The sequence below is a fragment of the Mesocricetus auratus genome, unplaced genomic scaffold (genome assembly GCF_017639785.1).
Source record: "Mesocricetus auratus isolate SY011 unplaced genomic scaffold, BCM_Maur_2.0 Super-Scaffold_100010, whole genome shotgun sequence".
NCBI classification, from domain to species: domain Eukaryota; kingdom Metazoa; phylum Chordata; class Mammalia; order Rodentia; family Cricetidae; genus Mesocricetus; species Mesocricetus auratus.
Window position 1 is genome coordinate 4,030,967 of NW_024429194.1, and position 21,432 is coordinate 4,052,398.

General features: G+C 42.3%; 1 protein-coding gene across 1 annotated transcript in view; it reads right to left on the reverse strand.

The window, feature by feature from the left end:
* Window positions 1-21,432, reverse strand: part of L3mbtl4 (L3MBTL histone methyl-lysine binding protein 4) — a 398,535-nt gene that overhangs the window by 72,952 nt on the left and 304,151 nt on the right. Inside the window, exon 18 of the mRNA XM_040752887.1 lies at window positions 7,204-7,228. Within this exon, the coding sequence (XP_040608821.1) occupies window positions 7,204-7,228 (25 nt within the window). The remainder of the gene's footprint in view (window positions 1-7,203; window positions 7,229-21,432) is intronic.

A 21,432-nucleotide genomic window follows, 5' to 3' on the forward strand; every position in this document is an offset into this window, starting at 1 on the left:
GCAGTAAAAGCATCACTTGGAGAACATGACAACATTGTAAGTGATTATCACCAATACTTTAAGCACTCAATTTGGAATAAAAGTATAAAGAGACAGACTTTTATTTTTTAATTTATTATTATTAGTAGTAGTATTAATTATTATTATTATTTTACAAAGGAGACTCCTCAAGGCTAAACAACGGGATATTTGGCCATAGGTATGGCTACTGGATGTCTTGCTCCTCAAGACCAAATAATAAGATGTTTGACTTAGGATATAGTCACTAGATGTTTTGAGTATTAAGGAGGTAATTAAATTTGTTTGTTCTATGTATCCTGGTAAGGAAGTCTTATTGGTTATTCAGCGTACCATGTGGTCAGCAGGAGACACGCACATGCGGGCAACACTGCAGGAAATCGGCAGATTGTGTTCGTGATTATTCATTTACCCATGCACATTACAAGAACAGTTAAAGAAGAGGGGCCTTGAGTTGGGGGCAGGCAGACACAGGAGGGGTGGGATGGGGAGTGAGGGAGAGGAAACAATGTGAACTTACTTTAGTTAAATTTTTTAAAAATTAATACAATAAATTAAGAAGAAGTTCCCAGTTAGGACTCAGTTGTTACAAACAGTGAGCCAGTGTTTGGAGAATAATGGTTTGAAGGGAAGACACAGTTGGGTCTCTGTTCTTTTTCACCAAGATAAAAAGCTGCCTAACTGGATTCTTGCTGAATTCAGTCTCTATGTGCTTCCTTGGAGTGCGTTGGAGAAAACTTTCAAAATCACATCCTTCCGGGCTGACCAACCTTAGCTTTCTCCTTCAAGTTGACAATGCTTGTGCTCACCATTGTGAAAAGCAATTAACCTTGTCCCTTACTCACAAGGACAGGAATATTAATAACTTCATGACTTTACAAGTTAAGAGCAACATCCTTCTGTCTCCATGAGCAGTGACACCCTCTGCCATTGACACTTACGTGTGATGACATAAGTATCTACCCTTAAGGCATTTAACATTTTCAAAATAAAAACATAATCTAATTCCCACTGTACACAAAACGTTTCATATTCGCCATTTGAATAAGACTTGTGTTGTTCCCCGTTACCTGGGAGGCTGCTACTGTGAAGGGAACCCCTTTTGGCTTTCCTTTTCTTTCTTTCTTTTTTCGAGACAAGATTTCTCTGTATTGTTTTGGAGGCTGTCCTGGAACTCACTCTGTAGCCCAGGCTGGCCTCGAACTCAGAGAGATCCACATGCCTCTGCCTCCCAAGTGCTGTGATTAAAGGCATGTGCCACCAATGCCCAGCCCCCTTCTGTTTTTTTTCATGGAGCTTTTATCTTATTCCTTTCTCTAAGGGCAAAAGCACGTGCTTGAGATGAGTTCTGTCCAGAGGGAAAGAAGCAAAAGGAGGGTGTTTTCTCTTTCTACCTGCTACAAGTCAGTCTGTATCTTTTGGAGGGGGACATCCAGAGTGTCAGGATTTGCCATGTTTCAAGAGTATAGTTAATATACTAGATATTAAAGCATCGGGACCAGGGACATCAACCTGGCTAGTGATGCTGATTTCCTTCTGCCTCTGGTCACTGAGACAAGCAGATGTGAAGGATGGAGGCAGCCACCACTGCCAGGATGGTAGACGGCCCAGAGAGCCTGCACGGTGGACCTCTGGCTTTTGCTCAGCTCCCCAGAGTTCTTGGCTTTATTTCTGTGTAACGCACAGCAGCAACCTAATTTTGCTGACAGTACAGAGGGACGCTGACTAAAATCTTGCCAACCTAGGAGTGATGAGACGCCATCGAGGTCAGAGTCCATCCTCCTATCTTCAGTCAGCTATTGGGTACCAAAATCCCAGTAGCTTTCCTTAGGAGTTACAGATTCAGAGGACAAATTCAATCCCTGACTGGCTTGACATTAGTGGAATGACTTTTCTCCATGGTACAGACCCGGTCCGTGCCTGAGGTGGAGCCTCTTTAGGTAGTATGCCGGGATTGCGTTAACTCCAGGTGTGCTTGGGGCCACCGGGCTGTGTTAATGGACCCTGTCACTGCCAGTGTACTAAGTCACCGTCATGGTTTCTGCTGTATTGCATTAAAAATTCCTGGCTTTGCAGGCTGAGTGTTAAGAGTGGGGATGACTGGAAGTGGCCGTTTGGTTGCTGGAACAGATACTGCAGACAGAATCAAGGGGGCCCTGCAATATTTCTCATCAGTGAGCTATTGTGTCTCATTAAACATTGATGGCGTACATCAGGCTGCTGAGCTTGGGGCTTGATTCCTGACTGGCTTTCCTCACGGCTCCTCTAATTCTGTACTGTCCAATTAGAAAATGTCAGCTTTGAAGTCTTCTGAAAAGCAACCAGAGGCCGTTCCAGACACTTACCAAGAACTCACAGAAATACTTAGCCATGGCTAAGAGGCCGCTGTAAATCAACTCCACAAGTGTTTTTCTTTGACGGAATAGTTTAAGACATATGGAAACGTATCAGTCCCAATAGCCTACCTTTAATTAGACAGTCTCACAATGTGATACTCTCACACTGACCGATACCATTTAAGACACTGTTAAAATAATAACTATGGAGTCCAGCAAGTCTAAATCAGAAAGCAATAAAGTGCACTCAGAAAAATTTCAATAGAAAATTAATAGCATTGAGCGAAACACAGCAGCTAATATATAGCAAACTTTAAATGAATCAATATATTGCAATCAACGTGGATCAGCAGCTCTTCCTTGCTAGACACTGGCATAATGGAAAGCGAGGCTTACTGGACTGAGTGCCTCTTGCAGAACAGTAGATTCCATAATCAATACTAAAGTCAGCCTTCACATAATTCAGCCCTCAGTAGCACAGCTTGCTTACAGGTAACTTCATATAATCCCTCTGGAAGACACTAAAACACCTCGTTCCCACCTTTATCTCATGCTGTTCACTCTTAGGAGAGCAACTTAAACTGTATATCACTCCCTTGTCAATGAAAGCTGTATTTACTATCCTGAGATGAAGATAAGCAAGGGCCCATCTTATCCATTTCACTTTGGTTCTTGGAGCCTAAAGAGATTCTAACCCTTGGAGGAATGAATTACCCATAGGACATTTTTGACACTTTGGACATGAGTTTAAGTTTTCAGTGTGTACTGCTTTAAATTATCTGACACCATGAGGCTCAGCACAATGACACCAAGCGTCTCTCCAACCACTCAGCTTAAACATTGTGAAGGACACAAACGTAGGGCCCTGAGCCAGAGGTAGGCTCACACGCATGCCATTCAGAGGTAGGCTCATGAGCATGCTATCCAGAGGTAGGCTCACACCTGTGCCATCCAGAGGTAGGCTCACACCCATGCCAGGCAGAGGTACGCTAACACTCATGTCATTCAGAAGTAGGCTCACACCTGTGCCATCCAGAGGTAGGCTCACACCTGTGCCATACAGAGGTAGGCTCACACCCATGCCATGCAGAGGTAGGCTCACGCCCATGACATCCAGAGTTAGGGTTATGCAATGCCATCCAGAGATAGGCTCACACCCATGACATCCAGAGTTAGGCTCACACCCATGCCATTCAGAGCCAAGTTCTGCTCATTTTCTGATAAATCTTCTGGAGCAGGGGACTTAAGACCACAGACATGATACCTGACTTGGGACCCCCCGATTCACAGGTCCCAAGGAAGACTAGTTCAGACTTTCCTCATAGCCAGTATATGTGTGAAACATGCACAGTAACATTTATTCAACCCAACTCTTGACTTCAGCCTCAACGCCAGTCTTCTCGATGCAGGGAAAGTTGAGAGGTTTCTGGAGAAGTTCCCTGTTGCGTTTGTGTGAGAATCTGGCAATGGTCAGGAAGAGAGCTGTGTATCAGGAGCCTCTGGTAACTCACACTAGGTGGCGCCCTACTAGGCAACAGGTATCATATCCAACAGTCACACCTAAAGGATTATGAGTCCACCTTGCAAGACATTAAAGAGGGGTAACACCAGCGTGTGCACCATGCCCCTTCCTGCCAGCTGTCTCTTCTGATGGACTTGCCTGCTTGGAGAGGTACGGATGACTGCTGCTTCTCGGGTGAGGTTATCAAGGCTGCCACGTTCAATGTCTTGGCTGTGTCCAGCAGACTTATTCCCAACTCTTCTTCCTCTGTGTCACCCGCTAAACCACACAGTTTAGCACGTACACTACAGGGGATGGATTCTGGTGCATAAAGAAATGCTGCACTACCTTGGATAAGTCATTTCCCTGCTGCTTGGAGGCCTCGGTCACAAGATGGGAAGGTGGGAGAGACTACATGAGGCTGACCTTTAATACAGGCACATCTGGAGAAAATGCTGTCATAATAGCTGTTACCACAATAATGAACACATTAAGATGTGATTGCTAAAAATGTCTAATGAAAGGTCATGTTTCATGGGAAACATGTAAAATCTAGGCAAGAGGAAACTTGGGTTTTGGTTTTTAAGTCACATCTTTCTACAGGCCTTCTAAGTGAACTCATCAAAACGGCTCTACCTGTAATGACTGAGGTGACTTCTTCCCCCTTTCAAGTTTGTGGGTTCCTTAAATCCTGTCCTTTATTGTTTATTCATTCTCTCAGGGTTATTTCACAAACTGATATCCCTGTGGGTTAAAAAAAAACACTAATGGATTGGCAGTTGAACTTTGAAGGAAAGGTCCACCGGATAAAATTATGCAAGATAGAAGACAAATTGATGAGGAATGATATAATAGGACAGCAAATAAGGGAAAGCCGTGTAAATAATAGAAGCGATAGTTGTCTAGGCTGATGAATACACCCAGTGACATAAATGATACATGATGTACCCCACAAGGCAATGGTAACAATGGCAACAAGAAGGGATGCAATATTCGGAGTGACTCACCCAAATGCCTAATTGATACAGTAAACATTTCATGTATATTTCATATTCTGATTTTCATACGGTACTGAGATATACTTTATTTATATACATTACTCATTTTAATAATAGCCACCCCTTTATAAAGAGGTAAGAAATTAGTGAACCTCCTAGCTTACATAACAGGCCAACATGACTTAAGCGAAGCATTCTGGGGCCAGCAACAGCTCTCATGTCTACTTATCAGTAATGACTTTCAGTTCAGGCACCTACCGAAATGACTGCCTGCCTGATGATACAGGCACGGATCATTTACATAGAATCAAGACAGCACACCCCGGCTCTCTCTCCAACTCAGACATAGGTGCACACCATTACTATTTAAAAGTCTTCCTTCCTAGCAATTTAATGAAATGCCAAAACAGCAGGGCTGTCTGGATAGAGCAACCTAGGACAATATTTGTTCAAAAGCTCTTTGGAAAAAGAACTTTCACTGTCTCATTTTCCAAATTGCTCCAGCATCTTCAACTTTGCTGTGTCCTTTAGAGCAAACCATGAACTTTGTGTCTACCTTTATGGAGCAAGAAACCCAACTTTACAAACATTTTCTTACAAAACAAGCTTGTTTGTTCTCTTTCCCTGCAGAGGCCACACTATGCAAGTAAACGCAGTTTTACTCACTTTCTCATTCTTGTATTTTAATTTTCCTCTACCTTGTAGTTTGCAAAACACTCTGCCAAACTCAATGCTTAGAGTTCTCCAAAATTCGTCGCCTGTAAACAATGTCTCCGTTCTCACAAAACAAAAACAAACATAAACTGTGTTCTTATTTTTATGAACTATTTGGAAGTTGACACCAAAGGTCTGCATGAGGAAAATGGGTGAAGGGAGCTTTCTTGAATGAATATACAGGATAATTAAAACTTGGGATAACAAAAGAGCTCAGGTCATTCTCGGTAGCAATCCCACAAGGCACCCAGTCCCTTCCACCGAACCCCAAGTATCTGGAAAGCCTAGGGGGCCCGAGTCAGGGCCTCCAGCATCCTGGAGAGTGCAGCTTAGGTGGCATTGAGAGGAGACAGATGAGGCCTGTCTCAGAACGGCTCTGAAATCTCCCATCCCAGCACCTCCAATGTGAGATGCTTTCTACCTCAGAGAAGGTTCTACTGTATGCTTCTTTCCCCTCCTAAAACCTGGGCTAGTCAGATAACCATCCTCCGTAATGAGGAACCCACTACATTTTATCCCAGTTTGTAAGCTCCAATTATTAATGTTTTAATTGACACCTGAAGACAGTAGCGGAGTCTGCAGGAGAGCGTTGCCGAGAACAGACGCGGCTGGGTAGTCAGATCTCATTTGCGTCGTCTGACAGCACTGTAGCCATTTATAGTCCACAGTTAAATGCTTCTAGGCTAAAACAGAGAATATTCATTGTGCAGTTCTGGAGTATTATCAGTTTCCTTTCCCTTAGCTGCTGGAACGTCCCCTTGAAGTTACAGTGGGTGCCAAGTTGATGCCCTCTGAAGCAACTTTTGAGCCACTGCAAAAAAAAAAATCACCTCCCTCATGTTCCCCCACCCCTCCGGCTTGTCCTGTCTATGTCTACCATCCCCAAACCCAGCACATGAGCGTGAGGGCACCACATGCTACCGGTGTATTACCAAGATACCAAACGCTCATGATGAGTTTTTAAAAAGTAAGCCTTTCAATTCATGGCAGTTAAAGTATACAGGAATACGGAGCACACTATAGAGAGCCTCCATGTGTCCTGTATACCTTACACCTCAGTTTCCCCCGTTATTAATGTATTATATTCATGTGGCACATGTCTTACAACTGATGAACCAGCGTGGATACATCTTATTAGCACCGAAGGCCTTGGTTTATGCTAAGACACCATATCTTTGTATTTCACAGTTCTCTGGGTTTTAAAAATGCAGCGTATGTACTGGTGTGGTTGCTGGTTTCATGCATGTTTCTTCTTCCAACCTGTGGGTACCTTCCCTGTGCCCTCCCCCTGAGCCCCTAACAAACAGCTATCTTCCTGGTGTTTATACAGCTGCGTCTATTACAGAGTCATAGACTTGGCCCGATAGAAGAGGTAAGCTTTTTAGACTGGCTTCTTGTACTTGGCAATAGGCAATTAATTTTCCTCCAAAAAGGAGCTCATTTCTTTTTACTGTTGAATAATACTCTGTCATACGGATACCAGCATATATTATTTACCCACTCACCTACTTAAGAACATCTTGGCTGTTTAAAGCTTTGTAGCTAGAGCTAAGGAAGGCTGCCGCCATAAGTACCAGTGTTTGAGTCTTTCTGTATGGGTGTACTTAAATTCATTTGGTTAACTACCTGAAGTTGTAAGCTCCTAGGGTGTACAGTAAGAACTGTATGAAACTATCAAAGTGTCTGCTGACGCAGGCATGCCATTTTGCATTCCCAGTAAATAAATGGGCATTCCCATTGCTCCTCATTCTCATCCCTATCTCAGGCCTTTTATTTTAATGCTAGGTTATGTAGCATCTTGATGCTCTACAATGCAATTCCCCATATGTTGCATGATCACAGCTTTTCCATGTGTACTGCCACGGGGTCTGCTGGGGTGTCCGCAAACCTGTCCCTTTGGGGCTGGATGACTTTCCTGTGTAGTCTCAATAGGTCTTTGAACACTTTGATGCAAGTCCTTTATCAGATGCTCCGGAATATATTCTCTCCTAGTTTCCGATTCGTCTTTTGAACCTCTCCTCCCTCCTCACGCGGGATGCCTTCATTTTAATACAACGTCTCTCTGTCTGGACAGCGTTTTCGGGGTTGCATCTCAGCCATCAACACACCAGGTTATCTGCATCTTCTCCTTTGCTACCTTGTAGGGATTTTATAGTCATGTGTTTTACATTTCGGTCTATGATCTACTTTGATTTTGCTTCATTTCAAATTTGTCATGCTTATTTTCTGCTTTGTCTCATTTCTCCTCTGATTTCAACTGAGCATTTTATGGCCCCATTCAACTCTTCATTAAGTACATCAACTATACTCAGTGTTTTTACTAGTTGTCCTGCAGATCTCACCACACACTTTACGATACCAGTGGCTACCCAGACATGGAAAATAGTTTATGATCTTCTCATTTCCATTTCTCTAACGCACTTCTCTATGTAGCTGCAAACTCCTGGCGTCATTTTCCTCCTCTCTGGAGAGGTTGCACATTTCCTCAAAGGAAATGAACCCCCTAGGTTCTGTTCGCCTGGACTGTGCTTTTGGATGCACACTCCTCCACCCGTGAAGGGTGTCTTCACGGGGCTATGACTTGCAAGGGGACGATACAGATGTCTTCTGATTCCATTCCCTTCGAAATTCAGTGCTCGCCGTACTCCATTATTAGGTGGCTTTCCCTCCTTTCGGGGTTCAGTGTCAACAACCACAAGGCCAGTTGAAAACTGCTTTGAGAGTTCATCTCACCCCCGTCAAAATATCTCTCATCAATGAAACAAATGACGCCAAATGCTGGTGAGGATATAGGGCAAGGGGATCCGCATTCAGCGTTAGTGGCGCTGTAATCTGGAGATCAAAGTGGAGGTAGCTAAAAACTGGACTTCCACACGACCCAGCTATATGGCTCCCTGGATGTATATTCAAAAGGCTCTTTATCTTACTACTTACTTACTACTGAGAGACTTGTTCTCAAGTGTTCACTGCTGCCCTATTCCCAATGGCAAAGAAATGGGATCAACCTGGATGTCCATCAATTGATGAGTGGATAATGAACGTCTGTTACATAAATACAATAGGTTTTTATTCGGCTATACATATAAAGAAGAATAACATTACCCAATTTATAGGACAGTGGATAAGACTAGGAAATAAAATGGTTTGGGTAACCTAGGCCCCAAAAGACAAAACTATACATTCTGTCTCATATGTGAATCCTATCTTCAAATGTTGAGTGTGTGTGTGTTGTGTGTGCACTTAATTTTGAGTATCTGTAGAGATCAGAAGATAAAGCAGGATCCATGGGAGGGGAGACCTTCCAAAGATCAGTGGGATATACGTGAGAAGAAGTGTGTGTGGGGAATACTGGGGAAGGGAACGTTTATATATGTAACACAAAAATAATAAAAACCCAGATGCTGATATTGGGATTAAAGGCGTGAGCTCTAGCTCTCTTTTAGACTGATTCAATCTTGTGTTGCCTTGGGTGGCCTTGGGCTCACAGAGTGATCCGTCTGTGTCTGTCTCCTGAGTCCTGGGATTAAAGGTGTGTGCCACCACTGCTCAGCTTCTACGGCTAGCTAGTGTGTCTGGCTTTGCATTTCGATACTTCAGGCAATCTTTATTAAATCATAAATAATCTGTCGACACATATATGAGGATGGGTAGGGGGTCTGGGGATATGAGTGAGTATGAGGGGATAGGGGAAGGAGAGCCAGGGAAGGATGTGAGGAGATGCCACATAGAACTGAATTAAAATATAAGTTAAAATATCTCTCTTTGATTTTGCTCTCGTGAGGTATGGATAAGCCTGGGTTGAGATAAGTCTAGGTACAGGAGCTTTGGGTGTTTAATATGCATTGTATTCTTTCCACTTACTGGATGTCTGCTTTGGAAATGGTCATTAATTCTGGAATATTCATATGTCAAATACATTTATTTTTCTGTTCCTTTTCACTTTTTCTTCTGGTACTCTGATCAAACCCTTCAAAAACATCCGATGATTCTATACCATCATTTTCTATATTTAATTTCATTGGTTTTCATTTTGGGAAGCCCTTTGAAGTGTTTGAACATTCCTATTCCTCCTTCAGTCTGTCTAGTCTGTTGACAAAGCACGTTTCACCTCTCTTTCAGCTCTTTGATTCCTAGCATTACCCATTAATTTTTTTAAAAACAGTGTTCAGTTTTTTTCCAGCCTGCTTTACTACTCTGTACAGGTTTGTTCAACAGAGCCCTTAGCATAGCTTGGTTATACAACTACCCATAATATGAAAATCTCCACTACATATTCAAGACAGATTCTAATTGTTGATTTGTAGATCTATGCTGTTTTCCTCTTGTCACTTAGCTGCATGGCGAATTTTTCAAAGGTCACGCATAATGTCTTTGACGTGAGGTTTTATGCACAAAGGGGTAAAAGTTGGGTTACGTTCAATGTTTGGTGTATTAACAATTCCAAAGCTTTCTCTTCGCTCTCACATCCTCGTGTGTTTCCTGCATTGTTTGAGTCCTTAAATAGCTTATTTTTCAATTATTGCCTGTGACACGGTATTGCCATATGAGAGGCTTGCGGTTTTTTTTTTTTTTTTTTTTTTGCTGAATGGAAATACTAGCTTTCTTATTAACACTGGACCACTGTAGCTGAGTCCCAGGCTTCAGAAGACATTCTTAGCATCTGCCCACTTCCATCAGGTGAGATGCCGAGAGTGAAGAATGCTGGGGTTGGCTAACCGCCCCTCTCCAAAAGACACACCTTGTGGTTTGAATCTGCAATACCCCTCCATGGGCTCATGGTTGAAATGCTTGGTCTCGGGTGTGTGCCATTACTTGGAGGATGTGGGGCTTTTAGGAAGCGCGGTATGGTTAGTGAAGGTCACAAGGAAGGGGCATCAGTGTAGGTAGAGATCTCATACTCATAGCACTGACCACGCCTATTTGGGCGTGGTCACAGGTATGTGGGGGAGAGGCAGGGATAAAGGCAAGGAAGGAGGGGTCAGGCTCTCTCTTGGGGCTGCGGTCCAGGTAGGAGCGCTGACCTCAGGTCTCGGCTTCTCATGTAAGTGACTTCTCTCTCTCTAATAAAGTATGACTCCCCTTCCTGGTATTTTTGGTGTTGCTTGTTTTCCATCTTCAGTCGAGGGTTAAGTCTAGCCCTGGTTCTGAGTGATTCTCTGTTTCTGGGGTCTGTCCAGATGTGTGTAAACAGTCTGCTATAGTCCTCCTGTCCTGAACTCTGCTACTCCTTCTCCGCAATGATGGAGTAAAAGCCCCTAAAACAGCGAGCAGAGAAAGTCTGTTCCTTGACTGGTTTCTGTTATGGCGTCAAGAAAAGTAAGGAGACAAACACACACACACACACACACACACACACACACACACACACACACACACACACACACACACACACACACACTGATGGTAAAGGAGTGTCTCTCGAGGGTAGGACCACACTTCTCTGGAGAATGTAAGAACTGCTGTCTTTCAGTTTGCACATCTGTTTTCTTGAGAGAACCAAATGATGGCTCGTAAGTTTCTTACATGTCAGACATTAAACAAGCAATCCACTTAGTGACAAAACATCAGCGAGAAGACTGTAGAGTGGTCTCTGTGAGACCAAGCCTAGAGGTCTCAAGTTTTGATCTAACTCTTAGAATCCAGAGCGTATGCGGCTCACAGTAGATGTAGGTTGTTTTGCTATACAGTATGACTGCACTGTGCTTCTCTGAAGTTTTTTATCTCGACACATCCAAACATGGCCTAAAGCCTTAGTGAAAATACAATGTAGCGAAAGTAAAACACCCTGCTGGGGATCCTCCAGCCCTTGCAAAGCTGCAAATTACTGTTAGGGAGCAATGTGTGGCCACCCTGGTATTAAGACTGATACCCAGGGCAAGCAGATCACAATTTCAAACATAACCCCAGTCTGGAAAAGGACAACCATGAGCAAAGAGAACCATAGTTTGGTGCTCTATGTCCCTGTTCACAGGCATATCCAGGAGGTATATCCAGGACTGTTTAATTTTCTTAAATATGTTTAATAAATTAGCTTTAATAGTAACACACTTCCCCTATGCTGCTTTCAAGTTTATTTCATGGTTCGATGATTCTCCTGCGCCTCCCCGTCTCCCTCATCTCACTGGCCCGCCTTCTCCCACTGTTCTCAAGTAATTCCCCTCCCCCTCTTCCTTCTGTTCTCCTGTGTGACCTTTCCCTGAAAGCCTTTGCTATGTGGGTCTTGGGGTATAGTCACATTTATTTCCACCGGACACACACATTTCACAGACAGACACTAGGATTTGCATGTGAGAGAGAAACTTTGTCCTTCTGAGCCCGTTACCACCTTTGATATGTATTTCCCTGTGTGTGCAAGATTTTCCCCGCTGTGGGATTCTTGCATGTGGGCGGTTGCGTGTGGCATGGCAAGCCTGTGGAGGTCAGAGTACAACCTTGGGGTTTGGTTCTCATCTGTAGAGGACACGAGGCCCACGCGACTACAGAAAGCACCAGAGAAACCAGAATTGTTAGACACGCTGCTTTTCTTCACATTGATGCCTGCTCACCTGGAAGGCTGGAGCAGATATTGTTTAATTATCTGATGACCTGTTATTGTTTCCCCCAGACTCCTAAGCACTGTTTTCTAAGCCAATAAACACATCCTCATGAAAGAGGTCTCGTAATAGCAAACAAAACGTCTTTTATGCTTATTACAAACCTTTCTTCCCTAGGCCCTTGTCCCGAGCATCCTTTCTCAGCCAAAGGAACCCATTCTTGTTGAAGGGGTTAGAGGTGCTCTTCATAGGACAACTACTTAGCAAGGGATTTTGACCTAGTCTTGCCATTTGCTTTGTTGTGATAACTGTCAGGAGGAAACTCTTTTTCCCTAAGGTTTTACTATGTTTTAAAAAATCCCTCAGAGTCAGACTCCGGGCTAAGCTGGGTGCTCACCCAATTTCCTTCTTGCCTTCATCTTGCTACTTGTACGAGATACAGTATCCCATTCCTGTCTGTGCCAGCCCGGGTAGCATCTGAGGCTGCTTCTCTCTTTCTGTCTCACCTCTCTGTAATGTGTTCTAGGGTTACTATCACATCTGGCTTTATGTGGGCTCCGGGGATCTGAACTCTGGTCCTCATGATCAACAGTCAACTGAGCAGTGGCACCTCAAGTTTTACCTTTTTGAGAAGCCCCCAGGAGCTCCCAAATTTCCACAGTAGCTGCACTAACTGACACTCCCACCAGCAGTGGATAAGGGCTCTATCTCCCACACCCTCACCAGCGTGAGGTGATCATTTTCTTGATAAAAGCCATTCTGACTAGGGTGAGATAAGACCTCAAATGAGTTTTAATTTGCATTGTATGAATTTCCCAGGGATGTTGAAAACATCTAACAACATTTACTGGCCATTTGTATTTTTTACTAAAGAGACATATCCAGGTGAATGGCCCATTTATTAGTTGGCAGTGGGATTTATTTTTGGGTGTTTAGTTTTGCAGTTCTTTATATAATCTAGATATTAACCTCAGTTCTAAGGTACATTTGGCAAAGATTATGTCCCATTCTTCAGGCCACCTGATCATATTTTTTTTGACAGCTTATCCTGCTACAAAGTTCCAGTTTAATTCCATTTGTCAATTCTTGGGGCTATTTCCTGTGCAACTAGAATTCCACTCAGAAAATCTCTTTCCACGCTAAGTCCTGAAGTGTTTTCTTTTGATAGCTTTAGTGCTTTTGGCTTTAAAGTAAGGTCTCTAGCCCAGTTTGAATTGATTTTTGTGAAGGGTGAGAAACAGGACCATTTGGTGAAATGGACATTTTCCAGTGAGGGTGTTTTGCTCATTTATCAAAAAATTACGTGTCTGCAGCTGTGCATGTTTATCTCTCTGCCTTCCCTTCCTCTCCACTGTTCTGTTTTTGTGCTCGTTCATCACCATTGGTTTGTTTTATTACAAAAACTCTGTGGTACAGCTTGAGATCAAGTAATAACGGTGTTTTCAGGTGTGTTCCATCTGCTTAGAATTGCTTTAGTGGTTGGGGGTGTGGCTCAGTGGTTAAAAGCATTGACTGCTCTTTCAGGGACCCAAGTATGATTCTCAGCACGCACAGGGAGGCTAGCAACTGCTTGTGACTCCAATTCCAGAGGATCTGACACCTTCTTCTGGTCTCCTTGTGTACCAGGCATGTGCATGGAGCACAGGCAAATGCCCCCCCCCACACACAGTAAAAGCACATGAATATCAAAACAAAAATTTAAAAGTGATTTGCTTTGGCTACCCATGGGTTTTTTTTGTTGTTGTTGTTGTTGTTCCTAGGTGACTTTTATGATCCCATTTTTTTCTAGTTCTATGAAGAATATTATTGGAAATCTGAGGGGATAACAATGTGTGGGTACACTGATTTTGACAGAACAGCCATTTTTAGAATATTAATTCTATTCTTCCAATCCAGGAGCATGGGGGGGTCTTTCTTAAAGGATTCCTTACGGAGCTCTTCACCTCTTCTGATACGTTTACTTATAGGTTTTGTTTTGACGCTATTGTGAATGAAATACATATTTATTTTATGATTTCTTTCTCAGCGAATTCATTGGTGTTGGCAAACATTAAAGCTATTGATTTTTATATGTTGACTCTGTAACCTGACACTTTGCTCAAAGTGATAATCAGACCCAGAAGTGATTTGGGTGAGTCCATCCTGTTTTTAAGTGTGGAATCATCTCATATTTTATTGTCTCTTCTAATATCTACCCATTCTATACCTCCCACTTGTTGCCCTAAGATGTCAGCTTCCCACTGAATAGCAGACAGAGAGCAGGGGCCCATGTCTCATGCCAGATTTGGTTCACTTTTTCACCATTTAGTATAATAGTGGCTGTAAGATTGTCATATGTAGCTTTTGTTATACTTAGATGTACTTCTTCAGGTCCTAGTTTCTTCCATATTTTTATCACGAAGTCATACGAAATTTGCCATGTGCTTTTCTGCGTCTAATATGTGGCATTTTTGTTTTTAAGTCTCCACACAGCAAGTTAATACTGATCGATTTGCGTATGTCGAGCCAATGTTTGCACCCCTGAAATGAAACCATCTTGCTCATGGTATTTGACTTCAATTGCCTCATCTGGCTTGCAAGTACTTTGCTGAGAATTTTGCATCTACACTCGTCAGGTTTGTAGCATTTGACTTTTGGTCTTTCCTGGGGTTTGGTACCAGGGTTTTCCTGGGTTTGTAGAATGAGTTTTGGTCCTTTGCTTTTTATTTTGTGGAGAACTCTAAGAAGTGCTGAACCAGATCTTCCTCTTTCTTGGAAGTGTGGTAGAATTCAGTCATACCCATCTCTGGTCCGGGACATTCCTCTGTGAATTGAACGTCACTTGGTGCTTCTGTCACCTTCATTCAGTGGACCCGTTTGGGTTGCTTACGTCTTCCAGCTTGAATCTTGTACATCGCACGTATTTAGAAATGCAAGTGTTTTTTTTCTCTTCTGTATTTTCATATGCGCTTTCAAAAGCATCCCATGACCTACTGGTTTCATGGAGTCTCTTTTAACAACCCACTTTCTGACTCCAGTCTGATGAATTTGAATCTGCTTGTTCTGCCACTTGGGTAGTTTGGCTATGGTTTGGGCAACTTTGTTCATGTTCTCAGAGAACCGACTCTTTGTCTGGGTGACTCTGTATTGTTCTTGCAGCTTTTATTTCATTAATTAAATGCCCTGATATTTTATTGTTTCTTGGTACTTTCTGAATTTGAGTTTAGCATCTTGCTTTCTTAGAGCTCTGGGGTTGTTTATTACAGGCTTCTTTGATATCTTAACAGGAGAACTTACAGAGCTGAAAGCTTTCCTATTAGAGTCGCCTGGGTGATATCAGAGATACAGTCAGGTTCTGTTCTCATTTTCACTTTGCTCCAGGGATTTTTTTTTATTTTTCCCTTGATTTTTTCCATTTCCCACTGCTTGTTCTAAAGTATATTATTAGGTTTTAACCTATCTCTCAGGTTTCTTTGTTGATTTTATTTGGAGAACCTATATAGATAGGAGAGCGAGATATTAAATTCTCTCTTATTATTGTATCTAGACTTACACTTTTATGGCCTTTTAGTGTTTGTTTTATGATGTTGGAGGTCTAAAGATTTAGTCCATACAGCAGTATGCAGTGGCCCTCGATCTCCTTTAATTTGTTGTTTTGAAGTCTACCCTACCAAATGTGAGAATTGCTATGGCGGATTGTTTAAGGCTGTATCCAGGAAACACAGAAAACTGGGAAAGACGTTCATAAATCGGGAGTCAAAGGATGGGAACTAAACTTCTGGTAACCGATTCATTAGTGATGGCTAAAGATCCTAAGGCACAAGGTTTTGTGATATGCCAAAGTTCTAGGAGCACTAATTCCAATCTAACACACATACACACACGTAAATACACACATACAAATACACACAAACACACACACACAATCACACACATACAAACACATCCCACACTACTTTTTAAATTAATAGTTGCTATTAAATGGTTTAATTTGGTTAAGTATGAACACCTTTCTTTTTTTGAAAATTTAACACACACACATATCAAAAATAAAAACAATTTAAAAGTTTTTAAATCATTATCTCTCTGTTGAAGTATGAAATGGCAGCACTAAAATATGTAAATAGTGGGTAAAACAGCAAGAAAAGCTCCTAGGAAAGAAATATTCAAAGGCTACCAATATAGCTTTAAACATACAGGCAAAAGTAGAACTTTTTTTTTCTTTTTTTGCAAGTCATCTTCCACTAAGTGAGATCAGAAGACACCTGGGAAGACCTGGGACTCTGAAATGTAAGGGAAGGCTTTCTTACAAGCTGTGGTTTTTCTGACATCCTTCCTCCACTCAACCTCACTGTGACTTGATTCTTTGGCTCCTTGTGTGATGTTTTTCTTCTTTCTGTTAATTTGATATTTATCTTCTCATTCTGCTCTCTTCCTCAAACCCTCCTGCTTTGGACTACCCTTTCTGGCTTTATGACTTAGCATTTCTATTCCTCCACAAAGGTAGCCTCCACATATCTAGGTATGAAGAATATATTACACAAACACACACACACACACACACACACACACAGTGCTATCTATGATAAAGTTTTAAGTTTCAAGTGTATAACAGAACTTCTAAACGAAACTGAACCAAGTTAATGAAATAAGATGTGATTTTTGGTGATGTTCACATAAATTAGAGAACAACATTAAATTGGGATATTTACCTTAACCCTTACATAAAATGTAATGCCATGAACAGTACTTATTTAGATATAAAAATATGAGACCACATATTTCCTAAATAAGGAAATGGAGACCCCCCCATAGAAAACTGCAACGGGACACAATGCAAAGATCAGTGCATCGTGGGGAACCCACTCAAGTCAGTATATCTATATGACTCTCATCTGGGGAAAACTGTGGAGGAGGGGAGGGAAGGTTGTAAGATCCAGAGTACCAGAAGCTAGTCGTGGAAACAGTCTCTCCTAGGAATGGCTGCATAAACAAGGTTGGAACAGTGGCGTCCTCAATGGACATGCTAATGTGGAAATGGGAAATTTAAGAATGATAGGCAATTAGTGACCATAGGGAGAAGGAGAATTAGCCTCTTCCAGGGATGAGCCCTCTTATTGGTTGTCCACTGTAGAGTCATCAGCCTGGAAACCATACGCACATAGTCAATGAAAATGGACACAGCAGGTTGTATATTCGCACGATGTACACACATGTGTTACAATAATGATAATAATTAAAAAGAGAATATCATCTTGAAAGGGAAGTGTGGGAAGAATTTTAGGGAGGTTAGTTAGAAAGGGCAGAGGGAGGAAATGGAGCAGGGGGAGTAATGTAATTGTTTTTTAATTAAAATATATTCAGATATTTCAACAGAAAGAAAAGTCTAAAAATTCAACAGAAAGAAGAAAAAGAAAGGAAGAAAGGACAAAAACTAAGCTAAAACACACTTTAAAAAGAAGAGAAAGCTTTGTGTCTGTTTCTTCTCAGTGCTGTGATTCTGTCTGTGTTTGAACCTGCACAGGCCCTGCGCATTACCTCAGTCTCCATGAATTCCTGTGTGCACCGGCCCTGTTGTGTCTAGAAGACACTGCCTTTGGAGTCGACCACCGCACAGGTTCTTACAGTCTTTATGGTTCCTCTTCCATATAGATCCCTACCTCTAAGGGGAAGGTTGTGATGAAGACTCTGACTGCTGGGAAAGGGAAATCCAACGGAGTGCCACTGGGTCTATCCAACCACACTCCAAGGTAGTCCCATGATCAAGAGTAGTCAAGACAACAGAGAACAGATTCCGTGTTTTGTGGGTGTGTGTGGGTGCTGGGGAGGTGCATTTGGTAAGTTTTATTTTGGCAGAGAAAGAAAATGAAGTTGGATGAATGGGGTGCTGGGGAGGATCTGGGAGTGATTAGAAATACGAAAAACATAATCAAAATTATTGTTTGAAAAGAAATATACAGAAATAAACAGAAAACTGTTTTTCAGACAGGAAAGCAATACTGCACAGATACATATTGTAATGACCAGGACATCTACTAAAGGGCATTTAAAATGAGGGAACACGTGTCACCTGCTCCATGAGCAAGTCTAATGCATCGGGTGAAAGCCTGGAGATTTAAATGAAAGACCAGATGTCTGGCCATTCGTGCTAAGAGAATGCATGTATGTCTGTTTATTGCAAGAAGGGAGCAGCCCTATATGCAGACTTACAGCACAGTGGAGAAACCCCAGGTGTAAGAGTCCCTGCTTTCATAGTTAGAGGTGGATGCCAGTGGGGCAAGGCTGGGGCTGTAAGCCAGGACTAGAAGACAGGATGCACCTGTGGTTATCGGCTGACAAGCAACTCACAGAGACCCCATGGGGGCTGGGGTGCAACAGGAACAGGGAGCCAGGAAGATGGCTGAGCAGTCAAAGCACTTGTTACACAAACAGCCAGCATGAAGACTGATGTTTGGATCCCCATAACCGGTAATGCCAGATGCTTGTGTTGGTTCACTATTCATTCCAGCCCATGGAATGTGATGACTGGAGAACCCTGGAGCAAGATGGCTGGACTATCCCTCATCAGTGACCTCTGGGTTCAGTTAGGAGGCCCTGGCTCAGCAAATGATTAAAGATTCCTAATCTCAACCTTGGGACCTCCACATGTGTGCAATTGCAAACATGTATGTGCCACCACACGTGACTATGCATACCTCCTTACACACCACATGTGCATACACATGAAGAATAAAATAAAAAACATGTGAGTAGATACCTCAGTAGGGAAAGTGCTTGTCACCAAAGCATGGGACCTTGACTTTGCTCCCTACGACCCATGCAAAGCTCACAGCACAAGTCATGAAGTATCTCTTGGGGGGGAAATAAGCCTCAGTTCTAGTCAGAACATAGGTGGTGACCTCCATAATACTATGGCAGTATTGTACCAATGGCCACACCTTGCCTGACTTACTGGTATTGTGGCATGTAAGCTCCGTGGAGGGGGGGGGATGGGACCATTGATGGGGCTTGTGTATTTGTTCAGCTGCCTGTAGAGTGACTTCATTACAGAAAAGCATGTTAGAACTATTATTTAAACCTCTGGGCAAGTCATTCCACCTTTTAAGCCATAAATCTATTAGAGAAATTAACTAGCAATTAATTCAGCAACGAATACTCGGCTAATAAAAAACTCTCCAGGCTCCAACAGCTTTTCTGGTGGATTCCACTGAACATTTAAAAAAAACATGCATTTTACATAAACTCTTTATGAGAATGGAAAATGAATGAATATTTCCCATCACATTTTGTGAGGTTATCAAACTTGTAATATCATAACATGGTGACAGCAGTAGAAAGAAAATTATCATCAATCTCTTCCCTGAATAGATTCAAAAATGTCTTTGATAAAATGGTGCAAGTTCTCATTTGACACAGCAATGTTGTGTGGTAATACATCGTTTATGATTTACTAAGGCTTGTCTGCAGATTCAGAAGGCAAAGCCAGCCACAAGCTATAGAGGCCAGGCAGTGGTGGTATACACCTTTAATCCCAGGACTCAGGATTAAGAAATAGAAGGATCTCTGTTAGTTCAAGGCCACACTGACCGCACAAAATTGATCCATTCCTAAGAGAAACAGCTCACGAAGGTGATCTCAGCACTTGGGAACTCACACTTTTAATCCCAGCACTAGGGAGGTGCAGACAGGAGGATATGACAGGGCAGAGAGAGGAACATTAAGGAGGAGGAGACAGGAATTCAGAGCCTTATTGCCCCTGAGGATTCATGGAGACATTCATTTCCGTGAGGTCTACTGGCTTGGCTGCTATGCTTCTCTGATCTTCAGTGGCTTTCATAAATCACAGACAATATGTCACCACAATGTGGAGATGCAAAATTCACCACACAGTTGAAAATATACCAACTGAACTTAGTGATCAATGAAGAAAGCAATGATTTTTTTCAGGTTTTTACAAATTTTAGATGAAACATTAGCAATCCCTTCCTGCCAGTTGTGGTCTAAGCCACATCACTGTGACTCGCAACATTAAAAACGTTTATGTGTTTTGTTTCTTTGCCAGCATTGCTTTGTGAGGGGCATCTCCATCCTGTTTGACATGGCCACTTCTCCTGTTGGGTCAATAGCTCAAAACACAGGCCAGTGTTTCTGGGGTTGCCCATTTCCTCCCTATAAATTCGTTTAAAGCTGATGGTAGCTTCCAATGCCTGTCACTTCTTTCCTTTGTTTCCTATTTGTTGACTGATTTTCTTCCTAAAGAAGCAAAACTTGCAAAACACCGCATGGTTTTTAATCTAGGGGTGGAGGGAGGGGGGGAGGTGAGTGGGCAGCACACTGAATGCTTCAGTGTCTGTGTGCAGACTGAAGCTATATCCGGGGGAGAACTGGATCTGTGCACTCTCTCTTTGTAAGCTCTCTCTCATTTAACTCACCTCAGTCACGGAAATCTGCGCAGTGCTGTTTGGGCTCTGCTACTTTTTAGCTTAATAGTAACAACTTGAATTCACATGCCTGGAAAGCTTGCAAAGCAAGGTTTGCCAAATTATTGGTTCTTACTGCTCAATCTGGGTACCAGTACATGGAGGGTATTTACTTGAACCTCACCGAACAACGCCAGTATAATGAGCACACTTCCCATACTTGTAATATAATGATAGACTCGAGCAACAAATTTCCATAAGTATCATTGTGATAAGGGTTCCCATATTAATAGAATAGAGTAGAAAAATAATAATCATCCCAGTGCAGCCAAGACAATATTTCATAAAATTTACTACCCACTTATAAAAATAAACACACATCAACCTAGAAAGGGAACATTTTCTCTACTAAGGGTCTTAATAAAAGCTACATAATAATAATAATAACTATGTTGTCATTAGTGATTATTAGTACTAATTATTAACTTACAGCAATGAGATTAGGAATAAGGCAAAGATGCCTTTCTATCATTACATCCATTCAGCACTGTAGTGGAGGTGCCGGCTCAGGGAAACTGCCTCACACCACTGAAGAGGATTAGGGAGAGAGAATCTAATTAAACCAAACTGTATACCACGTTCATGAATTAGAAGAAGGCAGTTCAGCTGAAATGAGATGACAGAACCACCTCAGAGCTAATTAAACTCACTGTGAGCTGCGTGTGTGTGTGTATGTGTGTGTACACCTACTTAAGCTCATCAGAAAGGTAGTAGAAGGGACGATATATTTTCCTTTTGTTTCCTTTTTCTTCTTTCAGATGGGATCTCTCTGTTTAGCCCAGGCTAACTCAGCCTCTCTGATGCTGGTACGCATTCTTTGCCACCATGCCCAGTGCAGTCAGGACCAGTGAACAGAGGAAAAACAGAACTGGG